Raw genomic sequence first — 19010 nt, forward strand, 5'->3', positions numbered from 1 at the left:
CAAACCTGCTCTGGTGTGGGCTGCTCTCCCGCCAGCCTCCCAGGTCCTGCCAGGAACCTGCTCCAACATGGGCTTCTCAGGGAGTCACAGCCTCCTTCAGGCATCTACCCACTCTGGTGTGGGGTCCTCCATGGGCTGTGAGTGGATCTCTGCTCCCCTGTGGCCTCCATGGACTGCAGAGGCACGGCTGTCTCACCATGGTCTTTACCACAGGTCACGGGGGAGTCTTTCTTTCAGGGCCTAAACAGTCTCCTCCCCCTCCATCTCCACTGACCTTGGTGTCTGCGGAGATGTTTTCACATTCTCACTCCCTGTTGCTGCTGCAGTTTAGCAACTGGGCAGCAACTTCTTCCCCTTCTCAAATACATTATTCACAGAGGCATTACCTCAGTCACTAATTAACCAGGCCTGGGTCAGCTGTAGGGTCCATCTTAGAAGTGACTGGCCTTAGCCCTATCAGCTACAGGGGAAGCTTCTGGCAGCACTTTGTTTAAAGCCACCCCTGTAGCTCCCCTGCTACCAAAACCTGGCCCAGGCAAACCACCTCAATGAATTTTCAGACTCTTTTGATATAAGTTACAAGGATGTCAGCTTTTGATGACTTGTGATTAGTGGTTTTTCATAGTTATTAAAATAAATCACAGTAGTAATGTGTGTCATTGAAAAGTGCAAGACGTGTTTGAACTAATAACACTTTCTTTTTAGGCTAAGCAACAGTTAAACCTGCGTACACATATGGCTGATGAAAACAAAAATGAATATGCTGCACAACTACAGAATTTTAATGGAGAACAGCACAAACACTACTATATAGTCATTCCTCAGATTTATAAGGTAAAATAATTAACAGAGAAAGTACATTTGATCATCTTCTAAGAGAGAAGTAGAATTTAAGATTTAAGAGACTTTATTTTGGGGATTTTATTGGATATTTTTTATCAAGAAATTAGCATAATCTTGATACAACCTGCATTTTATCATGAGACTCAGTGCTTATAGTGCTTGTGCTTAGATTTGCCATGAAAATATTCTGATATGTTTTCTGTAAAGATTTTATATTTTATAGACTCTTGTTTAAATGGTGCTGAAGAGGTATGGCAAAATAAACATTTGAGACATCTGGGTGAGAGCAAAACATTTAAAGCTTATCATTCTACTAAGGTTTGATCACTAGTTCTCTTGCTAGTTGTAGTTGTGTGTGTGAGTGATTTGATTCTGACAAGGATGAAGGAAAGTATATTGCTAATGGTGACTGTGGTTAATGCATCTCATGTGTAGGTATAGAATGAGCAGGCTGGGGGCAGAGGTACACACATTGGTCATTGCTTCATCAGTAGTACCAGCAATCCACAGAACTCTGAAATAAAGGTTAAAGGTCAAATTCAATCAATACTTTGCATCTAAAAAGGGATTTCTCAAGATGCTTCATGTAACTTAAGTTTTACTTTAAAACCAGACAGGCTTTGGAAAACTAGTTTCTAGTAAAGTAGTTGGAGGGGCATCAGATGAGGGAGAGTTCAGAAGTGTATTGGCATACAGCCAATACATTCAGCCATTTGGGAGAGTGCTGTGAGTGTAGAAACTAATTGTGGGACATTGGAGTGAGGAAATGGAAAGTGAAAACACTGACTTTATTTGAAAGCGTACCAGCTTCAGAATGTTTGATACTTTCCAGAAGCACCAGGGAATTCATATTTTTAAAAAATACTTGCTAAAAGGTCAAGGATTCACAGGACAAAATTGTCTTGACATATTTTAATTGTTAGGCAGCACTCGAGTAGATCTGACATTAGCACACGGATGGGGGAATTGCAGTCAGCTCCCAGGAGAAACAGTTCAGTCATCTTTGTAACTTGGACCACAGTTTTAGTTTATTGCCTTTATTTCTCTGGGGTTAAAATTCATTATCGTACTGCTTATGTTTGCTGAAATCTCTAGTCAGAGCAGAAAGGCTCAGTCTTACTTTCTCTTGGGACTGCATTTTTATAATTTCCTTGCAAGTATTTGGTAACATTCTAGAGAAGAACCTCGAGAGAGGGATTTATCATGACTAGGTTGTTACTGTATTTGAGAGAGGTGAAATTGTATGCTGTCTGAGACGTGTGCCTTGATTAGAGTAGATACAGGTAAGATCCAACTTCGTATCCTGTTTTTGATAACCTATTGATGTATGTACTGTTGCTCTTTGTTTTCTTTTGTGTTTATTTTTTTCCCCTACTTTCAATTAGGTGAAAGGTCTAGGGCTATTACCTTAACAGTTCTTAATTTGTTCCTTGTTTTTGTTATGTTCCAGTAGACCTTTATTACAAATCTTATGTAATGGTATCCTTTTCTTTGTTTTCTTGCACACTTCTAAAGGAAATGGTTTGTATTTAAAATCAGAGAGCATGTCTGAACAGCATATCATTTTGATATTTCTGTTTTGAAAAACTTTTGGTGTTTAATGGAAAGTATAAAAATAAAAGCAAGATAGAGATACTTAACACCAATGAGAAATTACTTGGAACTAGGAGGAGTGAGGAGATGGAGAAATTAGTAGAATGTCTTTACTGTAGTTTTCATTTTTGCATGACACAAATATTGTAAACTAAATAGCTGGCTGTAGATACTGTACACATGCTTAAGAACAGAATAAGGAAAAGTCAGTTCCTTTAAATAATTCCTAAGTCCATTCCTTTGTAATTACTGTTCTGGGCATCTGAAGTCTATGTCTGAAAGGACTTGATTTTTTTAAATGTAATGAAGTTCTGTTTTGCCAAGCAAATAAGAATACTGGGAAAGCACAGAGACTCTGTACTGCACTGTGGTGAGCACAGTAACTGCATACATCAGGATTGGGGGAAAAAGTCTGCAAATAAAATATTTTATCTCACTTTGTGCTTGCAGCAACTTCAAGAAATGGATGAAAGAAGGACTATAAAACTTAGTGAATGTTACAAAGGCTTTGCTGACTCCGAGCGCAAGGTTATTCCAATTATCTCTAAATGTTTAGAAGGGATGATCCTTGCAGCAAAGTCAGTTGATGAACATAGAGTAAGTTGAATTGAGTGACTTTTCAAATATGCATGAGCAATTTCACTGATATGGGAGCTGGGGAGAGGGGAAGGACAGACTTAACCTGTGCCTTTATCTTTCTCTTGTAAAATTCGTCTGCTTAAAAAGTGTTGTGATTTCAGTTTTAACCTCAATGATCACTTCCACTTTGGCTATCTGTTCTATTCCTCTTACTGCTTTTTTGTAATCTCAACATCTTGGACGCTTTCTGTCTGTATGTGATTTTGATCACATTGTTTCGGTAATCCTGAAACATCCTAGAATACAACCATGGCATGTGTTTTCTCCAGTGCGTAGCATTAAACCAAGTAAAGGGTTAAAGTATCATTGCATGTCCTGTTGGATTGCAGTTATTGGCATGTCTTTCTTGCTCCTTTTAATACTGATTTTTCCCTCTTGTATCTACATCTAGTTTAAGTGCTATTTTCATTTCAGTGCTGTGTTGAAGGATTAGAACATGGAGTAGTAGTTTGGTTCTAGACCATGTCCTGTTTTAAATTTGTGATAACTCATGGAGTATTTGCTGGATTCTGGATAGCACAGTGTACTTTGATTCCTGTTCATGGTAACACTGCTGAGAAAAAAGGAACGTACCTTACCTTAACTGGATCTGTCCAACACCTTGCTCTCGCGTTCTCATCTGTGCATCTCTGCAATTAAAGGGATAATTGTGTTCCGTGTTTTTCTCTCTCTGGTTCTTGCTGCGTTTGCTTGTTTTGATTTTTAAACTCCTTAATGTCTTATTTGTAGGACTCTCAACTAGTGATAGACTGCTTCAAATCTGGTTTTGAACCTCCTGGAGATTTTCCATTTGAAGATTACAGTCAGAATATTTACAGAACTATCTCTGATGGAACCATCAGTACACCAAAGCAGGAAGGAATGAGAATTGATTCAAAAACTACAGTGGGAAAGGCAAAAGGAAAGCTGTGGCTATTTGGAAAGAAGCCAAAGGTAACAATTACCAAGTTAACGTTCTTAATTAATATTCAGAAAATTAAAAATATCAATATCTAGAGTGCATGGAAGCAGCAACGTGGTTTTTGGATAACCTTCCCCTTACCTGCCACTGACCTTTAAATCATGTAGGGACATCTAAAGGGTTGAGTAGGGCTGGATACTTAGCATATTAAAAATTGAGTTCTCACTGTGGGAAGTTTTCCAGTTGTTCTTCTAGTGATTTGTGTCTGGGAATGTTTTTCATCATTCCCATTTCTATAATGTTTCTAAGTTTCCATAAAGAGTTTCTGCAGCTGCATAGAAAAGCTATTAATGGTGAATGTAAAAATAAGGGAAGGGACAGTGTGCTTTGGAATCAGGCAGACTCAGTATCTCTCTCTTATATGCAACCCTCTTCTAAATGTCACATTTTGTAATGTTTGTTTATAGGAGTGTTACATAGGTTTTTATTATACCTGCTGCTCCTTTTGAAAACTTCAGAGGTTTGTCTGAAAACATTGAAATTTGTAATACCTCATTGACAAAACATACTGTTGAAGCTCCCTACAGGTAAATGTCTCAGAAGAAATATTACCATGAAGTAGGTAAAAACATTCCTATGGTCAAGGAAAAAATTAAGCAGAGAAATTACTCCTTTCTTGTATTGTTATGAGTTTCAGTTAATACTTTCTGTTCAAGATGCCTTCATGATTCAACAAAAAATATCACCAACATGTGCATTAGTTGTATAAATGAAAAATGAAGCATATACATGTTTAAATTTTGTGCTAGATCTTAGTATGGGAGCATGTCAGTGGATTGACACAAAATTCTGTGGGCTTATTTTCATGCTCCCAAGTCAGTGTCTGCCATTTATAGGAAACAACTCTTAGAGCTTGTTAGTGGTAGGATTTATTTTCCACTTGATAATATTCCAAGAAAGCGAGTCTTTACAGAACGAGAGGATAGAGCAGGTTCTTTAGTCTGTCCACAGTATCTTATGTCACTGCAGCTGTGTGATACAATGACAACTGATTTTTTTTTCTTTCCATGCAGTGTAATTAATGATTGAAACTAGTTTAAATGCATTAATGTATTAGCTTATTTATTGCATTTGGCTGCAGAGGTTGGGTGATATTCAGCCTGTTCTGAAATTAAATCATGATCACCAGACAATTTTCTGAGAATTTTAGAGAGGGAAGCTATGTAAATCTGCACTGGTTTTCAATCCTAACCTTGGCATTTACTGTAGTTAGAAGAAATCCCATAGTATGATGACAATGAAGGTGGCTGCCAGGACTTTCCATACTCTCTGTTCTTCCTAGTTCTTTCACTTTGTATATAGTGTTTAGGGAGTCAGCCTGCCTGTTTCTTGTATGGGATCACAGGTGTACGTATGTGTACACATTTTGCATGCATCTTTTCCATAAGGACCGGGAGGGAATGGAAGATGATGCCCCCCTTTTTCACCTGTTTTTGGGGAGGACGGAGGAGCATTCTACAAAAAAGCAGCTGGGAGCAAAATACTTATCAGGATATAAATGTTTAATTCCAATACTATTTGCAGATTTTAAAAGTTCTTAAATTAAAATTCTTAATATAAAAATATACTGCTTTACTGTAACTGAGGTATTCATGGTGGCCTTTGAGCCTTTGTTTAGCTGAAACCATGGCTGGTGTTGACTTCCAGATATGCATTTACCCATTTTTGATGTTGTTAAAGACATAAAAAGGAAAGGCAACGAATTGGGCAGCAGAAGAAATAGTATAGAAAAACTGAACTAGGAAAATGCAGCACAGGTATGAGACCAAAAAAAAAAAAAGGAGAGAAGCAATTAGAAAAAAGGAGAAGAAAAAAGGTGGAGGAAGTTCCGTGATGGTTAAGAATGCCATGCAGCCATTGTGTCAGTCCTGCCTGACTATGGAGATTGAGTACACTTCTTGTGTATTTTAGCTTACCTGCTGGGGTACATCAAAATGCAGGCCAAAGCAGCGGGCAGACATACACAAGCTTCCAGAATAACTGTAACTAAAGCTGGGAAAAGCAGAACTTCCCATCTTAAGAAAAAAGGCACCTTGGGGATCTTGTTAGGACCTTGTAGAATGGTTCAGCCTAAAGCTTGTTTGAATATTCTTTCATTCTCTGCACTAACCTGTAATTCTGAAGTGTGATTCATGCCAGGAACTTTGGAAAAACCATGCGGTTGTACTGTAAATGTGTCTGGAACGTTAAAAGCTGTTTCTGTGCTGGATAGAGATTTTTTTTGTAAGAGAGAATTTTCATTTTAAAATCGCTTGGAACAATTGGCTTATTTATTGCTTTCTTTATTTCCACATTAGCCACAATCCCCACCCCTAACCCCTACTAGTTTATTCACATCCAGTACTCCTAATGGGTCCCAGTATCCCATATTCTCCATTGAACCAGTGCATTATTGCATGAGTGACATAAAAACAGGCAAGCCCAGAATTCCTTCTTTCAGAAGCCTCAAAAGAGGGGTAAGTTCAACAACAAGTTGAAATGCATGATGGGCAGTGTGTTTGTGATGTGGCTTTTCTAATGCTCTTCACCCTCATTATAAGGCTTATTTCATCAAAATAAGACTTAAACTATAAGGTCACTTGTAGGATACTTTGTGTTACACAGAAGTAACCAAAGGGGTAAAAATGAAATAAAATAGAAGTACTCCTTACTGCATTCCAAATGCTTGTGCCCAAAAGAAAGGTGTTATAAAGAGGGTGCTCAGCATGTGGTTGATACCTTTCTTCATTGTTGTTCACATTCACAAATGTTTTCCTATCACCATGTAACATATTTCTGCAGTAATTGATCATTGGGTACATAGTCACCACATCTGACGGATCAGATGTCTTATTTGCTGACCTTTAATTGAAATAATAGTAGTTGATGGTAAGACACAGAACTAAGAAGGGAGAAATTTCATTGCTTTTATACTTCAAATGCTATAGCACATGGTGGTTACCGATCTTGAAATACTTGTTTTTGAAATGTTACAATTTTAAAGCATTTTCTGATAAATTGTTCCTGTTTGTCCAAGGCTCTTTTGGGTAAAATTCTTGACAAAGTACTAACCAAGTGCCACCTTCTGAGATTAATTGACTTGGTTACTAATTTGTATGGCAGATTTTTTTCAAATACAATAAAAGGGGAATGTTAAGTGATGTTCTAGTGATAAATGTACTTTGCTGCTATGGCAGTGAAGCACAGGCTACCCTGTTTATGTTTTATGATAATTATTGATCCAAATAATGAGATGATTGGATTAATTTGATTATATATAATTCATGATTTTCATTATTTGAGAACATGATTATAACATATTCATGATTTGAGAACAGTATTGACTTGCTGTCTTGAGCAACAGTTGACTACTGTTGACATAATATTGCTATCACAACTGTTACACTACAATGAAGTTACAGTTTAGAAGCTCTCTTGCTGTCATTCTGAAATATAATTACACTTAAAGCTTACTGTAATTAAGTCTTCTTGTGGCACCTTATTTCAGGTCCTCAGCTATCTTAGAAGTACCCTTTCTACTACTACCATTTATTAGAAAATTCTTGTGGTCTTTTTCGTGTTTCCTCTTCTGAGTCACTTATCATTTATTCCATTCATGAACATCATGTTCCTTCTTCAGTACTGAGTGAGGAACTAACGGGATTAGATTCTTGTTGAATTAGATTCTTGTTGAAATGGCACAAGTCTTGATTGTACCTCCACTTTTGATCACTAAGTGTATTGACTCCTTACAAGTCACCACCTTGGAACATCAGTAGTCCTGGAACCTCTGACAGCTACAGAAGGTTAATTGCAAATTAAACTGTATTTTTATTCAATGTTCTTGATTCTTACAAGTCATTCTTTGTGTTATAGGAGGGAATGAATTTAATATAGAATAGGATTCTGTAAGATTAGCAAGGATCAGTAGTGTCCTACAAACCTAGGTTAAGTTACATATCCCACAATATTAAATAGGTAACCTTTGTATAGCTGCAGGAGGAACATTTGAATTTTGCATATTTTCAAATTCCTTGCAAGCATTTTAACAGACATCACATTCTCACATACCGAGTGCCTTTTCAGCTGAAATACATACTGTAAATCTAGTAGGTTTTATAATCTCATTGATCAGTTTTAGCTTCATAATGCATCTTGATGCTTTAGTAGTTGCTAGTACGTGATGTTGTTTTCCACAGTTTTGTCCCTAGAAAATGACGTCCAAGTGGTACTGACATGCAGAACTATCAAATGGTAGCAATCCACTTCTGCTTCTACCAAGAATAATCTATGAGTTGGCAAATATCACACAGTAAGCAGAGTAGTTGTTTAACGTGCCCAGTACAAGATTTCACTCCAGGCATTGGAGATCACAAAACCAGATTGCCTTTGTTCTGTGCCTCACCCATTAACTCTTCCTGTGATGATGTATCACAGGAGCAGCAAACAGTAACTGTAGAACTGATGATTGAAAATGATTGAGAAAAGTCTTACCAAGAAAGTGTAAGCAAGTGTCACTCATGTTGTTAGCACTGTGCTGCTTGGCATCCTTTGAAATGTTAACATTTCCAGATAGTGTTAGTGCTTATGCTCAAGGCCCCTTCACACAAATAGATGCAGCATCAACAGTAGCATATAAACTGTACTTGTGTTTTCTTGGAATACTCTAAAGACAACAAAAAGTTTGTTCTGTAGCAGTTTTACATCTTCGGACTTGACTGATGTTTCTACAAAAGCATCATCATATCATCATCCTTGCTTTTCTTTCCGTATTGCTTGAAATTCTAATTGTATGTGCATCAGTCAGCGGCGTTAACGGTTGCTGAGGGTAATAAGTGATGCTGGAGATACATATCTTCTCTAAGTTGCTTCTTATTTTTCTGGAAGGGGTTATTCAAAGTCATTGAAAGCATGGTAAATCTCAAAAATGCTGTGACAGTTAAACCCAAGCACAGCATCCCATAGTTTATTTGCTTCCTCTAAGGAGACAGTCTTTACTCTTTAAATATCTGTATTTTTGTCTGGGCTAACACGTTCCCAGTACAGCAGCAATGCTCCAAATGCTGGTTTTCAGTCACTAAATTTAAAAGTAATTAGTAAAAATGAGTAAAATTTCTAAATTCTAAACTTGACAAAGGTCTTTGTTCATTGTAGTTCTGCTGCAATAATAAATACATTGTTTGTAAAAGTGACAGTAGTGGATTGTTGGTTATAAGTAACAAATTATTTACATACAGCTGACCAGTCCATCATTGAGTTCTGCTGTATTGTGCAATGTTGGCTGTATGTTTGTTTCTTCTCACAACAGAAGTTCCTTAGTGTACAATTTCGAACGTGACAATTCACAAGCAGTGTAATGAAGTTGTGTAGTGGAATTGTGTAAGCTGAACTACCCACTGTCACACAGTAATTATGTATTAATTCTTCAAGCAGAAGTGCATTTCTGATTATTGTATTTTACTTTTCGTGTGCTCATAGTGAAATGTGGCTGTTATAAATTGAAATTTCAGTCCTTAAGTAATATTCTAAAGATGCATTTTTAGGCATGAATCATTTTTGTAACTAGTGGTTGCATGTGAATAATTTCCTGTTTCTTTCTGTTTTCAAATGAACTGTGCAGTGGTCGGTGAAGATGGTAAGCCTGTGTGCTGATCTGTCTGCTGTACTTCTGCTAAGATAGCATGAAAAGTAATCTCTTGAAAGTGTTTCCATATCATAACTGCTTTAAGTCAGGTGCTGAAATACATCTGCAGATCTTCCACTCATATACACAGTCTTCTTAATCATCTGTGCTTAATGTAAGATAACTAGACTTGTCATCTGGTTGCAGCTACATCTGTGATTTTGGAATTTTAGGGCTGGCCAGTATTCACAAGCTGGGAAACTTCCATTTTCCATGATGGAAATACGTGGCAATTTCTGTTTGTCATGAAAAGTGTTAAAGCAGCACAAAATAGGTATCTGAAAATATGTCAAAACTTGTGTAAATGCGGAATACCGCAAAATTAATGCCTTTGCTTTTAAACAGCAATTGCAGGGGGGAAGATCCATCCTGCTTAGGAACATTAGAAAGCTGTTCTATTAAGTGAAAACCACACATTAAGCAATATTGTTGTTTTGCAGAGTAAATTGGTAAAAAAGTTCCAAAAAGACCACTGTTCTTGTGATTGTTGCTCTTGGGATACTCTGGTTCTAGCTGACCTGTAAGGAAGAACGATCCGGAGGACGGGATTCGCTTTTTGCTGCTTTGTGATGTGTTAAAGCACCTGTGAAAGGATTAATTCTTTTGTTTTTCCTCCAGAAAGAAACACTTCCGCTTTCTTTTGGAAACATTATATCTTGGTTTCCCTTCTTCTATGGTGTCTTGTGTTCTCTTCTTAAAAAGCAGCGAGATTACGATTTTACAACTGCGAACGAACCATGAAGTTGAAGGGGAAGATCTTAAGTGCAGGGGGCATTAGAAACTTGGCAGTGGAGCCTAAGGCTGCTCCTGTTAGAATCTCAACAGTCAAGTTTCTTCTTGGCAAAAGAAAGCTTTCTGTTTGGGTTTGCCTCTAGGGAGGGCTACTGTAAGGGCAAGAGAGTTCCTTGTGTGAAAGCTCAACTTTCTTAGGCAACTAGGACACAAAGAATGTAACTTAACTTCCTGTCACAAAGATGTGTACCATATTTCCTTAAGACCATCACCCCGAAGGGAAGAGTTTTCACAGCAAGTTCATAAAATATGTAAAAATCTCTCCCCATGCTTTTCATGCCTCAGTCACTGCACGTTTGCAGTCAGATGTTGACAGGTTTGGGCTCATCATAGGTGTGCTCTTAAGGGTTTGGGTGGAAGGTTTGTTTTAAGGAAGTTTTTGTAAGTAGGCAGCTTTTGCCCTTCCTGAAATGTTATCTCTTTGTTATGAGAAAGGTGGCTTGGAGTTCTTCGTATGAGGAAAGGCTCTGGAAACTGGGGCTGTTTAGTCTAGAGAAGAGGAGACTGGGGGGGGGGATCTTATTAACATTTACAAATATCTAAAATGGTGGGTGTCAGGAGGCTGGGGCATCATTTTTTTCTGTTGTATCCAGTGACAGGACAAGGGGTAATGGAAAGAAGCTGGAACACAAAAAGTTCAATTTAAACACAAGGAAAAACTATTTCAGTGAGGGTGAGGGAGCCCTGGCACAGGCTGCCCAGGGAGGGTGTGAAATCTCCTTTTCTAGAGATTTTCAAACCTGCCTGGATGTGTTTATGTGTGACCTAAGTGGACCTGCTTTAGCAGGGGGGGTTGGACTAAATGACCTTTCAAGGTCCTTTCCAACCACGACTAATCTGTGATTCTGTGAGTATTTGAGCAACTTTTGATGCAGACTAACAAATCTAAGATCAAAATTTCAGTGTGTTAAAAAGCCTTTTCTGTGCTTGATGAAGTGATTTCACTTGAGGTAAAACACAGCAGACCTTTCTAAGTTTTAATGTTTTTTAGCAAGATTGATGAAGTTTTGGAAGAGAACTGCAGTGGTACTTTGGAATGAAGATCCGAAATACAGTATTTTTCTTTCAATAGCATCCAAATTGCCATAGAACACACACTCCAGAGGAATAATCAATTCTGTGTGTTATATACATACCTTAGCTTTTTGTTCCAACAGAATTAGTGTCATAATTCTGTCCTTTCTAAATCAGCTTTAAGTGCAGCAAATGTAGTAGGAGGTACATGGCTTAGCTTTTCAGAAGAATAATTTACAAATTTTGAACTACATCTCTGAGCCAGCTGTTACAGAGAGCACAAAGAGCCTTGAATGTGATCAGGCAGCAGGAATGCGCATTTATTCTGTTGCCGTCTTCTATGGAGTCATGTGTCAAGTAGGGTTTTTGAGAAGGTCCATCCTGCTTCCAGTGAGCACTGTTTGTGTATGGGTATGTCAGTTTAGCTGTCCGGAGGTGAGTGCTACTTGTTTAATAGTACCTGTACTTACAGGGTCCTGCACTAGAAGACTTCAGCCATCTCCCTCCAGAGCAAAGGCGCAAGAAACTGCAACAGAGAATTGATGAACTTAACAGAGAACTACAGAAGGAAACAGACCAAAAGTGGGTGCATTTTTTTGAGTTTTGTCATGTTCTCTGTTTCTTTTGAGGTCCTCTACCTAAGCCAGCAGCTCAGAAGCTAGGACAGAAGATAGAATATGCTAGTCCCAGCTATTACAAAGCATTTTTTAGGTCGTGGTTTATGGTACATGGGTTCTGTTCGCATCACTCTATTCTGCTTTACTATGTTGATCCTAACATTGCATAGAGAACATTGGATTGGAAAGTATGCATTAAAAAAACTCCCTAGGTTTGCTGAGCAAGAGAGCTGCAACTTAGTGCATTATGAACACTATCAATATTTAGGAAATATGTAGAGTCTCTCTCCTTGGAGGTCTTCAAGACCCGCCTGGACATGTTCATGTGACCTGATCTAGGTGAACCTGCTTCTGCAGGGGGGTTGGACTGGATGATCTCTAAAGGTCCCTTCCAACCCTACCATTCTATGACTCTATGAAATTGTGTATGGCAAACAATATGGGAAACAATATGGAGACTAGATAGACACAAGGTGACAGTTGGAGTCCTTGTGTGCTTGTGCACAACACAACAGAGGAAGGCAAAGTGCTAAGATGACAGAATGAGAGGGGATTTAGGGGGCAGTGGTTCCCCAGGCCTGTGCTTAGTGTCTAATAATAGGTCAAGATCTCAAACACATGAACATTATTTTAGCTTTAATCAATCAGTACTGATGTAGGTAATTTTTATAACTATTGTTGGGTTTTGTATGATTTTAGAGATGCCCTCATCAAGATGAAGGATGTTTATGAAAAAAATCCCCAGATGGGTGATCCAGGCAGTTTGCAACCAAAACTAACTGAAACTATGAGCAACATGGACCGTCTCCGCATGGAAATACACAAGAACGAGGTTAGAGTCTAAAACAATCCCTTGGAAAATGTAAGAGAGTGACAATTTTGTAGTTTGTTTTATGGGTTATAAATATAGTACCCAGAAAACAACTTGATTTAAGGAAGTGCTCCTGATGCAGTTTTTTGTGAGGAGCCATATTGTCATGTATGTCCACCTAGCTAGAATAAGGATGTACATTGTTAAACATGTGAACTGTTTGAAAAAAATCTCACTTTCCCTGACATGTAAATGTATGAATGTCTAGCCTAGTATGGAATGTAGGCTAAGTATGTGGGAGAGGCTCGTGCTTCATGTGAAGTAGGGATGAGACTTCACGCAGGAATGCAGTTGCTGTGTGGCTGTGTACTGACAAATCAGCTGTGTGCAGTCAAGTGCATTTGGTAAGTGGTATTTGTTGGTTTAGAATCCAGTTTTCTTTGACACCAATATTTGTCTTTTTTTCCCCTAAGGCCTGGCTCTCTGAAGTTGAAGGTAAAGTAGCAGCCAGAAGCGACAGACGGCACAGCAGTGATATCAACCACCTTGTAACACAGGGCAGAGAGAGGTCAGTATTCTGTCTACTGCTTTTGTATCTTATGCTAGACTCAGTACATCTCTTCAATAGCTAACAGTATGTCATAGTTGCTACTTATCCTCTGAAAGCTTCAGTCCTTCTAAAGGAAAACTGTATTGGTTCTGAATTGCAGAGGTCAGTTCATGTCATTATGGTAACAAATAGCCAAGTCTAATCAAAACACCCACTTAGCAGCACCTTTTAAAGTTATTTTCTTCAATTGCATAAGACTTCCCATGTTCTGTAGAGCCAGGTATGTCAAATATCTGTTTACTTTCACAGCAGAATTCAGTGTAAGCCTTTGCTAGATAAGTATGTTCAGAAAATCACTTCCAGCAGTAAATAGAAAAACCGCTCCCAGGCGTTCCCAGAGCAACGTCCCTGGCCTGCCCTTAGTGCCATGCACAAGTCTGTTCTGAGCTTTAAAGCTGAAAACTCACCGGTGTCCTCACTCAGGGGACTGGAACATCATACAAGGAAAGGCTGCAGGAACTGGGGCTGTTTAGTCTAGAAAAGAGGAGACTGAGGGGGGATCTCATTAACATTTACAACTATCTAAATGGTTGGTGTCAGGAGGTTGGGACATCCCTTTTTTCTATTGTATCTAGTAACAGGACAAGGGATAATGGGGTGAAGCTGGAACACAAAGACTTCCATTTAAGTATAAGAAAAAACTATTTCAGTGTGAGGTGAGGGAGCCCTGGCACAGGCTGCCCAGGGAGGGTGTGGAGTCTCCTTCCTTGGAGGTCTTCAAGACCCACCTGGACATGTTCCTGTGCAACCTGATCTAGGTGGACCTGCTTCTGCAGGGGGGTTGGACTGGATTATCTCTAAAGGTCCCTTCCAGCCCTACCATTCTATGATTCTATGACTCCTCTTGATGTGTTACAGCCCTGAAGGGAGCTACACAGATGATGCAAACCAGGAAGTTCGAGGCCCACCACAGCAACACACGCATCCCAATGAGTTTGATGATGAGTTTGAAGATGATGATCCGTTACCTGCTATAGGACATTGCAAGGCAATATATCCGTTTGATGGTAAGGTCAACAACACACAGTAGGAACCCTTGAAGCTAGAGCATGGATTATTTGTTGTGGAGGACAGGTTGAGTGATTTAAAGCACTGTATGAGCAACTACAATCAGTAGAAATATTATAGAAATCAATTCATAAGCAGTGCTTCTGTGCTGGTTGAAGATAAATATTATCACAGCTATTGGCAAACGCTCAGCTGTACAAAATTGGACTAGGGTTTTGTCTGTATGCCTGCAGGACCACATGTTCTGTTGCACAGATTTTTTGTTCTTCCTGTTTATATATGATTTGGAAACCATGCCCTGGGAAAAAGATGACTTAAAATTCTGTCTGAATGCTGAGACTTCTTTGCATGTTGTTTTTCCCAGGTCATAATGAAGGCACTCTAGCAATGAAAGAAGGAGAAATTCTGTACATTATTGAGGAGGACAAAGGAGATGGGTGGACAAGAGCTCGAAGACATAATGGAGAGGAAGGCTATGTTCCAACATCATATATAGATGTAACGTTAGAGAAAAACAGCAAAGGTGCAGTAACCTATATCTAACAATAAACTGGCAGCTTTCAATTGTACATTCTCCAGGGAACATAGTGGAAAAATAGTAAGTTACACAGATTCATGGAAAGCATTAGAAGATCAGAAGTCAGTAACGATATGTTGTTTCTAATGTGAGTTTGTGCTGGTTTTTTCAGAGATGACCACATTAAGTTATGCATCTTACAGTGGTCTGTAATTCTGACCAATGTCTTCTGCTTTGTTTAACTGAGCTAGTGTCCCAGCTTTACAAAGCACTAAATGCAGTTCAGCTACTAAACTGACAAGACCATGATTCCTGCTTGTTCTGTAGAATACTTTGTTTTTTATAGAGAACAGAAAAATTACTTGAAAGTCTCTCAAGATTTACTGTTGCCACTTCTGTGACTTAAACTATGTGCTTAAAACAGAGGGCTTTTTTCTTCTAATAACTGAACGTAGTTACTGAAAAATGATGAGTTTCCTTCCTTAGCAAATACTTGGCAGCTTTCACTTCTTAAAACAGGAAAATGTTTTCTGATTGTGAAAGCCCAACACAAAAACTCAGGAAAAGACATTTTGATTAAGGACAAAGTCCACTGATCTGCCTCTCTCCTTCCTTTTCAGTACTTGTAATATTGTGTACTAGACACAACTTCATTGTTTTAACTCTGGCTACCTTGAACGAACAAACAAAAAAGAGACCACATGTAATGCTTGATGTCTTACTGAAATCTCTTTCTGCTTTTGGAAATAGAAAGAGTTTATATTCTTAATCTGTGCCTGTAAGCTAAGTCTTTGGATTGCATCATGTTTGGTTTAGATCAGGGTCTTAAATGTCCAGTAATTCCCCTCACTTTTTAAAAGTGTTGATCTAAAGGCTTGTATTTTTAATGAGAGTATGTGGACTTAAGTACAAGGCTAATGTATAGCCACTGACAATGGCCTGTTAGAACTGAGCACGCTTCTCTGTCTTCTAAAGGCCTGCAGTAACTTTGTTCTTTTCTTTTTCCTCTTGGACTGCAGGTTCCTGAAGCGGGTTTCTGAGAAAATGGGCGAGATCTTGAAGGAGGTTACATGCAGCTGCTTGGGGGGGTGGGGGATGGGGGAGTACAAGACTGGGAGGCCCAAGGGGAAAAGCTAGTTGCATGAATGCATGCAGACATACATTTAGTCACTAACATCTTAGCATCTTCATACATAGGTAAGGATGTATTGCAAATGCTTCAATTTGTGCAGGAAAATACGAGTTCGATTACCAGAGTAAAAAGGCTACTGCTCTTAAAATTGCTTTATTTTCACTGTCCTAGGTTGTCCCAGATGTACAAACTACATTTTTGCTTGTGCTGTGTTTTGATTCTCTGAATTACGGTCTCTTCCAACTCATTTTAATTGGCAGCCATTTAGAAGCATATGTCAGTTATCAGTCTGCCTGTGCCACCTCCATGCTCACCGTTAACCTCCTCCTGCATGCCTAGGACACTCAGGCATGTCTGTGTTAACACTCGGCCATCGTCGCTTGTCTGATTATTTTAACAAATCATTTTGTTTAAACATTTTCAGCACTAGAGTTTCATCCCAGTATCCATGTATGCTGCTATAACTATACCACTGCAACCATCACTACATTCCAGTTTCTGGCATAACTGATAAGAGACCATAATGTATTTGCGTTGATTCGGGGAAATACTACATCTCAGCTCTAGCCTACGATGCAAGCAAGGGAAACTCCTAAAACTGTGGTCCATCTTCAGCACTTCAGTAACCTGTTGTGAGCACTGAAAACCTGGAACACTTCCAGAAGGATTCACCACTGTTTGACACTAATGACTGTTTTCAGAAGTCAACCACTTGCCATTCAAGTGCTGCCTTAAACAAGAGTGCCTAAATCTGTTATTTGCCAACACTGTCGCTTACTTACAGTATCCCACAAAGGGCTTGGTATCTCAGCTCTTTCCACAGTGCTGCAGCTGCTGAGGTAGCCATGGTAGGTATTTTCTAGAGCTCTAATTTACTGGATAGATGGTGCATCACGAATTTTATACATTGAAATGTTGCATCTCTTCATTTGACTTTAATATTTTAAAAATATTTTTATGGAAACTGTCTTTTAGTTTTTCACAATGAAGTTTCTAATTTTAATTACTGCAGCGCTCGTCCATTTCCAGGTGACGTGTCATTGTATGGACCCCTTGAAATTGGAGTCGTAATGATCGATGTGCACTTTGACTTGTAAACAATTGAAATTTGGATATGTTTATACGTGTAAATAGAGTCATCTGCAGTGCCCCCGTTGCTTACGTTGTCTTGCCTCCCGTTTGTGGTACTATTAATAAATACATCATGTCTGATTGATTAGGGTGATAAGAATTAGCCTAGAGATGGTGGGGGGAGGGATACCTGTATCAGAGCAAGTTTGTCAACCCAGCCACCTGCTGTTTGGGGAAAAGAAATAATCAAAACATCCTGTTGTTCTGGGCTCTGAAGCAATATGTGGATGCAGCAGTGCTGGATTCTTTTTCATTTCAGTGTTACTAGGAACTGTACTACCAGTAAATTGGAATTTTGAGTGACTTGCGTAGAAGTTGATTCCTTTTGTTATGTATACCACTATTTCACAGTTTGACCTAGTGTATTATGGGGCTATTAAACTCTAGATTTTTGGAGCTTGTATACAGGGTTATTTATATAATAATGTGACATTACTCAATACTGACAAAACTACTTAGGTGGTTTTTTGGCTTGGGGGTTGTTGGGGGTTTGTTGGGTTTTCTGGTCTGTTGTTTTGGTGGGTTTTTTTTTAAATCTAGTGCTTTTTTATTTTAAAGTTAGAGAAAAGGAGGAAGTGCAGTCTCTGTATTTTCTGCTAAAGGGCCTGTGGTTTGCCTCACTAACAGCCTTGCAGGTCAGTAATAACACTTCCCGATAAAGGACTAAACGTTCTTTTCGTGCTGTTTGTTTTTCCAAAACCAGGATTTGCTTTCTTTGGAGGCAAGTTGCTTTCATGAGGGGTAGTGCAACTTGTTTGAGGGTTATTAAACATAGGAAAAAAACCATTTGTACTTGCACAGCTAGTTAGAAATCACTTATTCTAAAGCTCTGAACGTGAGTTGTCTTCATTTTGCAGTAATTTTTAATCCTTTTATGTGCACGTTGATTTCCTAAATGTTAAATGCTTTGTTTAAAAATAGTGTTCTCTGTTGAGAATATTTTCATGGAATAAAACAATCTTTTCATGGTCTAAGTAATTAGCTTCCCCCTTTGTCTTCTGTTGAGACTGACAGGGATACTTCCAGCATGAGGTCTGTAACCTCTTACTAATGGTGGTAGAACCTTTGCTCTGAGTGTAGATGGGAGGGAATGGGTAACACGCTTGTGGTGTTGGAGTCTATAAATGCTGTAACATCTCACTCCAGCAACAGGCTTACTGACAACAAGCACATGCAGCTCTAACCATAGTTCGTTCTTCACTATTTACACAGTTTCTAAGGATAATGCTTATACCCCTATTCTGTATGTGACAAAGTGGGATTTGCTGCTAAGGCAGTCCCTGTATAAACACCGTGCACTCTTGATTTCCTATGTGAAGTGTTAACAGCTCATGCTTTGCCTTCATCCAAGGGGAAAAAAACCCCTGCAAAACTACTTAGCAAAGTGATTAACCTAAGTGAAGCAAGTTTAATATATAGATACACTCACCTTTACTCATCTGAAAGCATTTTAATTATCCAGACTGTTTGTTCCTGCCCTTTCAGCACTCATTCCTGGCTGGGTAGCTGGTGTGCAGGCTCCAGCAATCGTCAAAGCACTACGGATGCTGTCTTAAAAAAACCAACATAACTAATGTTCTGCTTTCATAGGTGCAGTGATATTTGAGCCTTCTTTTGTGGTCAAAGATAAAGCACCTGCAGTATTTCTGCCATCTGCAAATCTGTTTCTGTAGGGGGGTT

The 19010-nt window shown here is 38.8% G+C and overlaps 1 protein-coding gene across 2 annotated transcripts in view; it reads left to right on the top strand.

Annotated features, from left to right (window-relative positions):
• The window catches only part of FNBP1L (formin binding protein 1 like), a 54993-nt gene extending 37637 nt beyond the window's left edge, over nt 1-17356 (top strand). The window contains exons 7-15 of one of the 2 annotated variants that reach the window (XM_062004057.1): nt 706-834; nt 2887-3033; nt 3805-4008; nt 11977-12086; nt 12821-12953; nt 13406-13500; nt 14401-14549; nt 14915-15073; nt 16087-17356. In XM_062004057.1, the coding sequence (XP_061860041.1) occupies nt 706-834; nt 2887-3033; nt 3805-4008; nt 11977-12086; nt 12821-12953; nt 13406-13500; nt 14401-14549; nt 14915-15073; nt 16087-16094 (1134 nt within the window). In that variant the 3' untranslated portion in view covers nt 16095-17356. The other variant, XM_062004058.1, reaches the window with a different exon arrangement.
• Nucleotides 17357-19010: the final 1654 nt, after the last annotated feature.

The sequence above is a fragment of the Colius striatus genome, chromosome 10 (genome assembly GCF_028858725.1).
Source record: "Colius striatus isolate bColStr4 chromosome 10, bColStr4.1.hap1, whole genome shotgun sequence".
Taxonomy (NCBI): domain Eukaryota; kingdom Metazoa; phylum Chordata; class Aves; order Coliiformes; family Coliidae; genus Colius; species Colius striatus.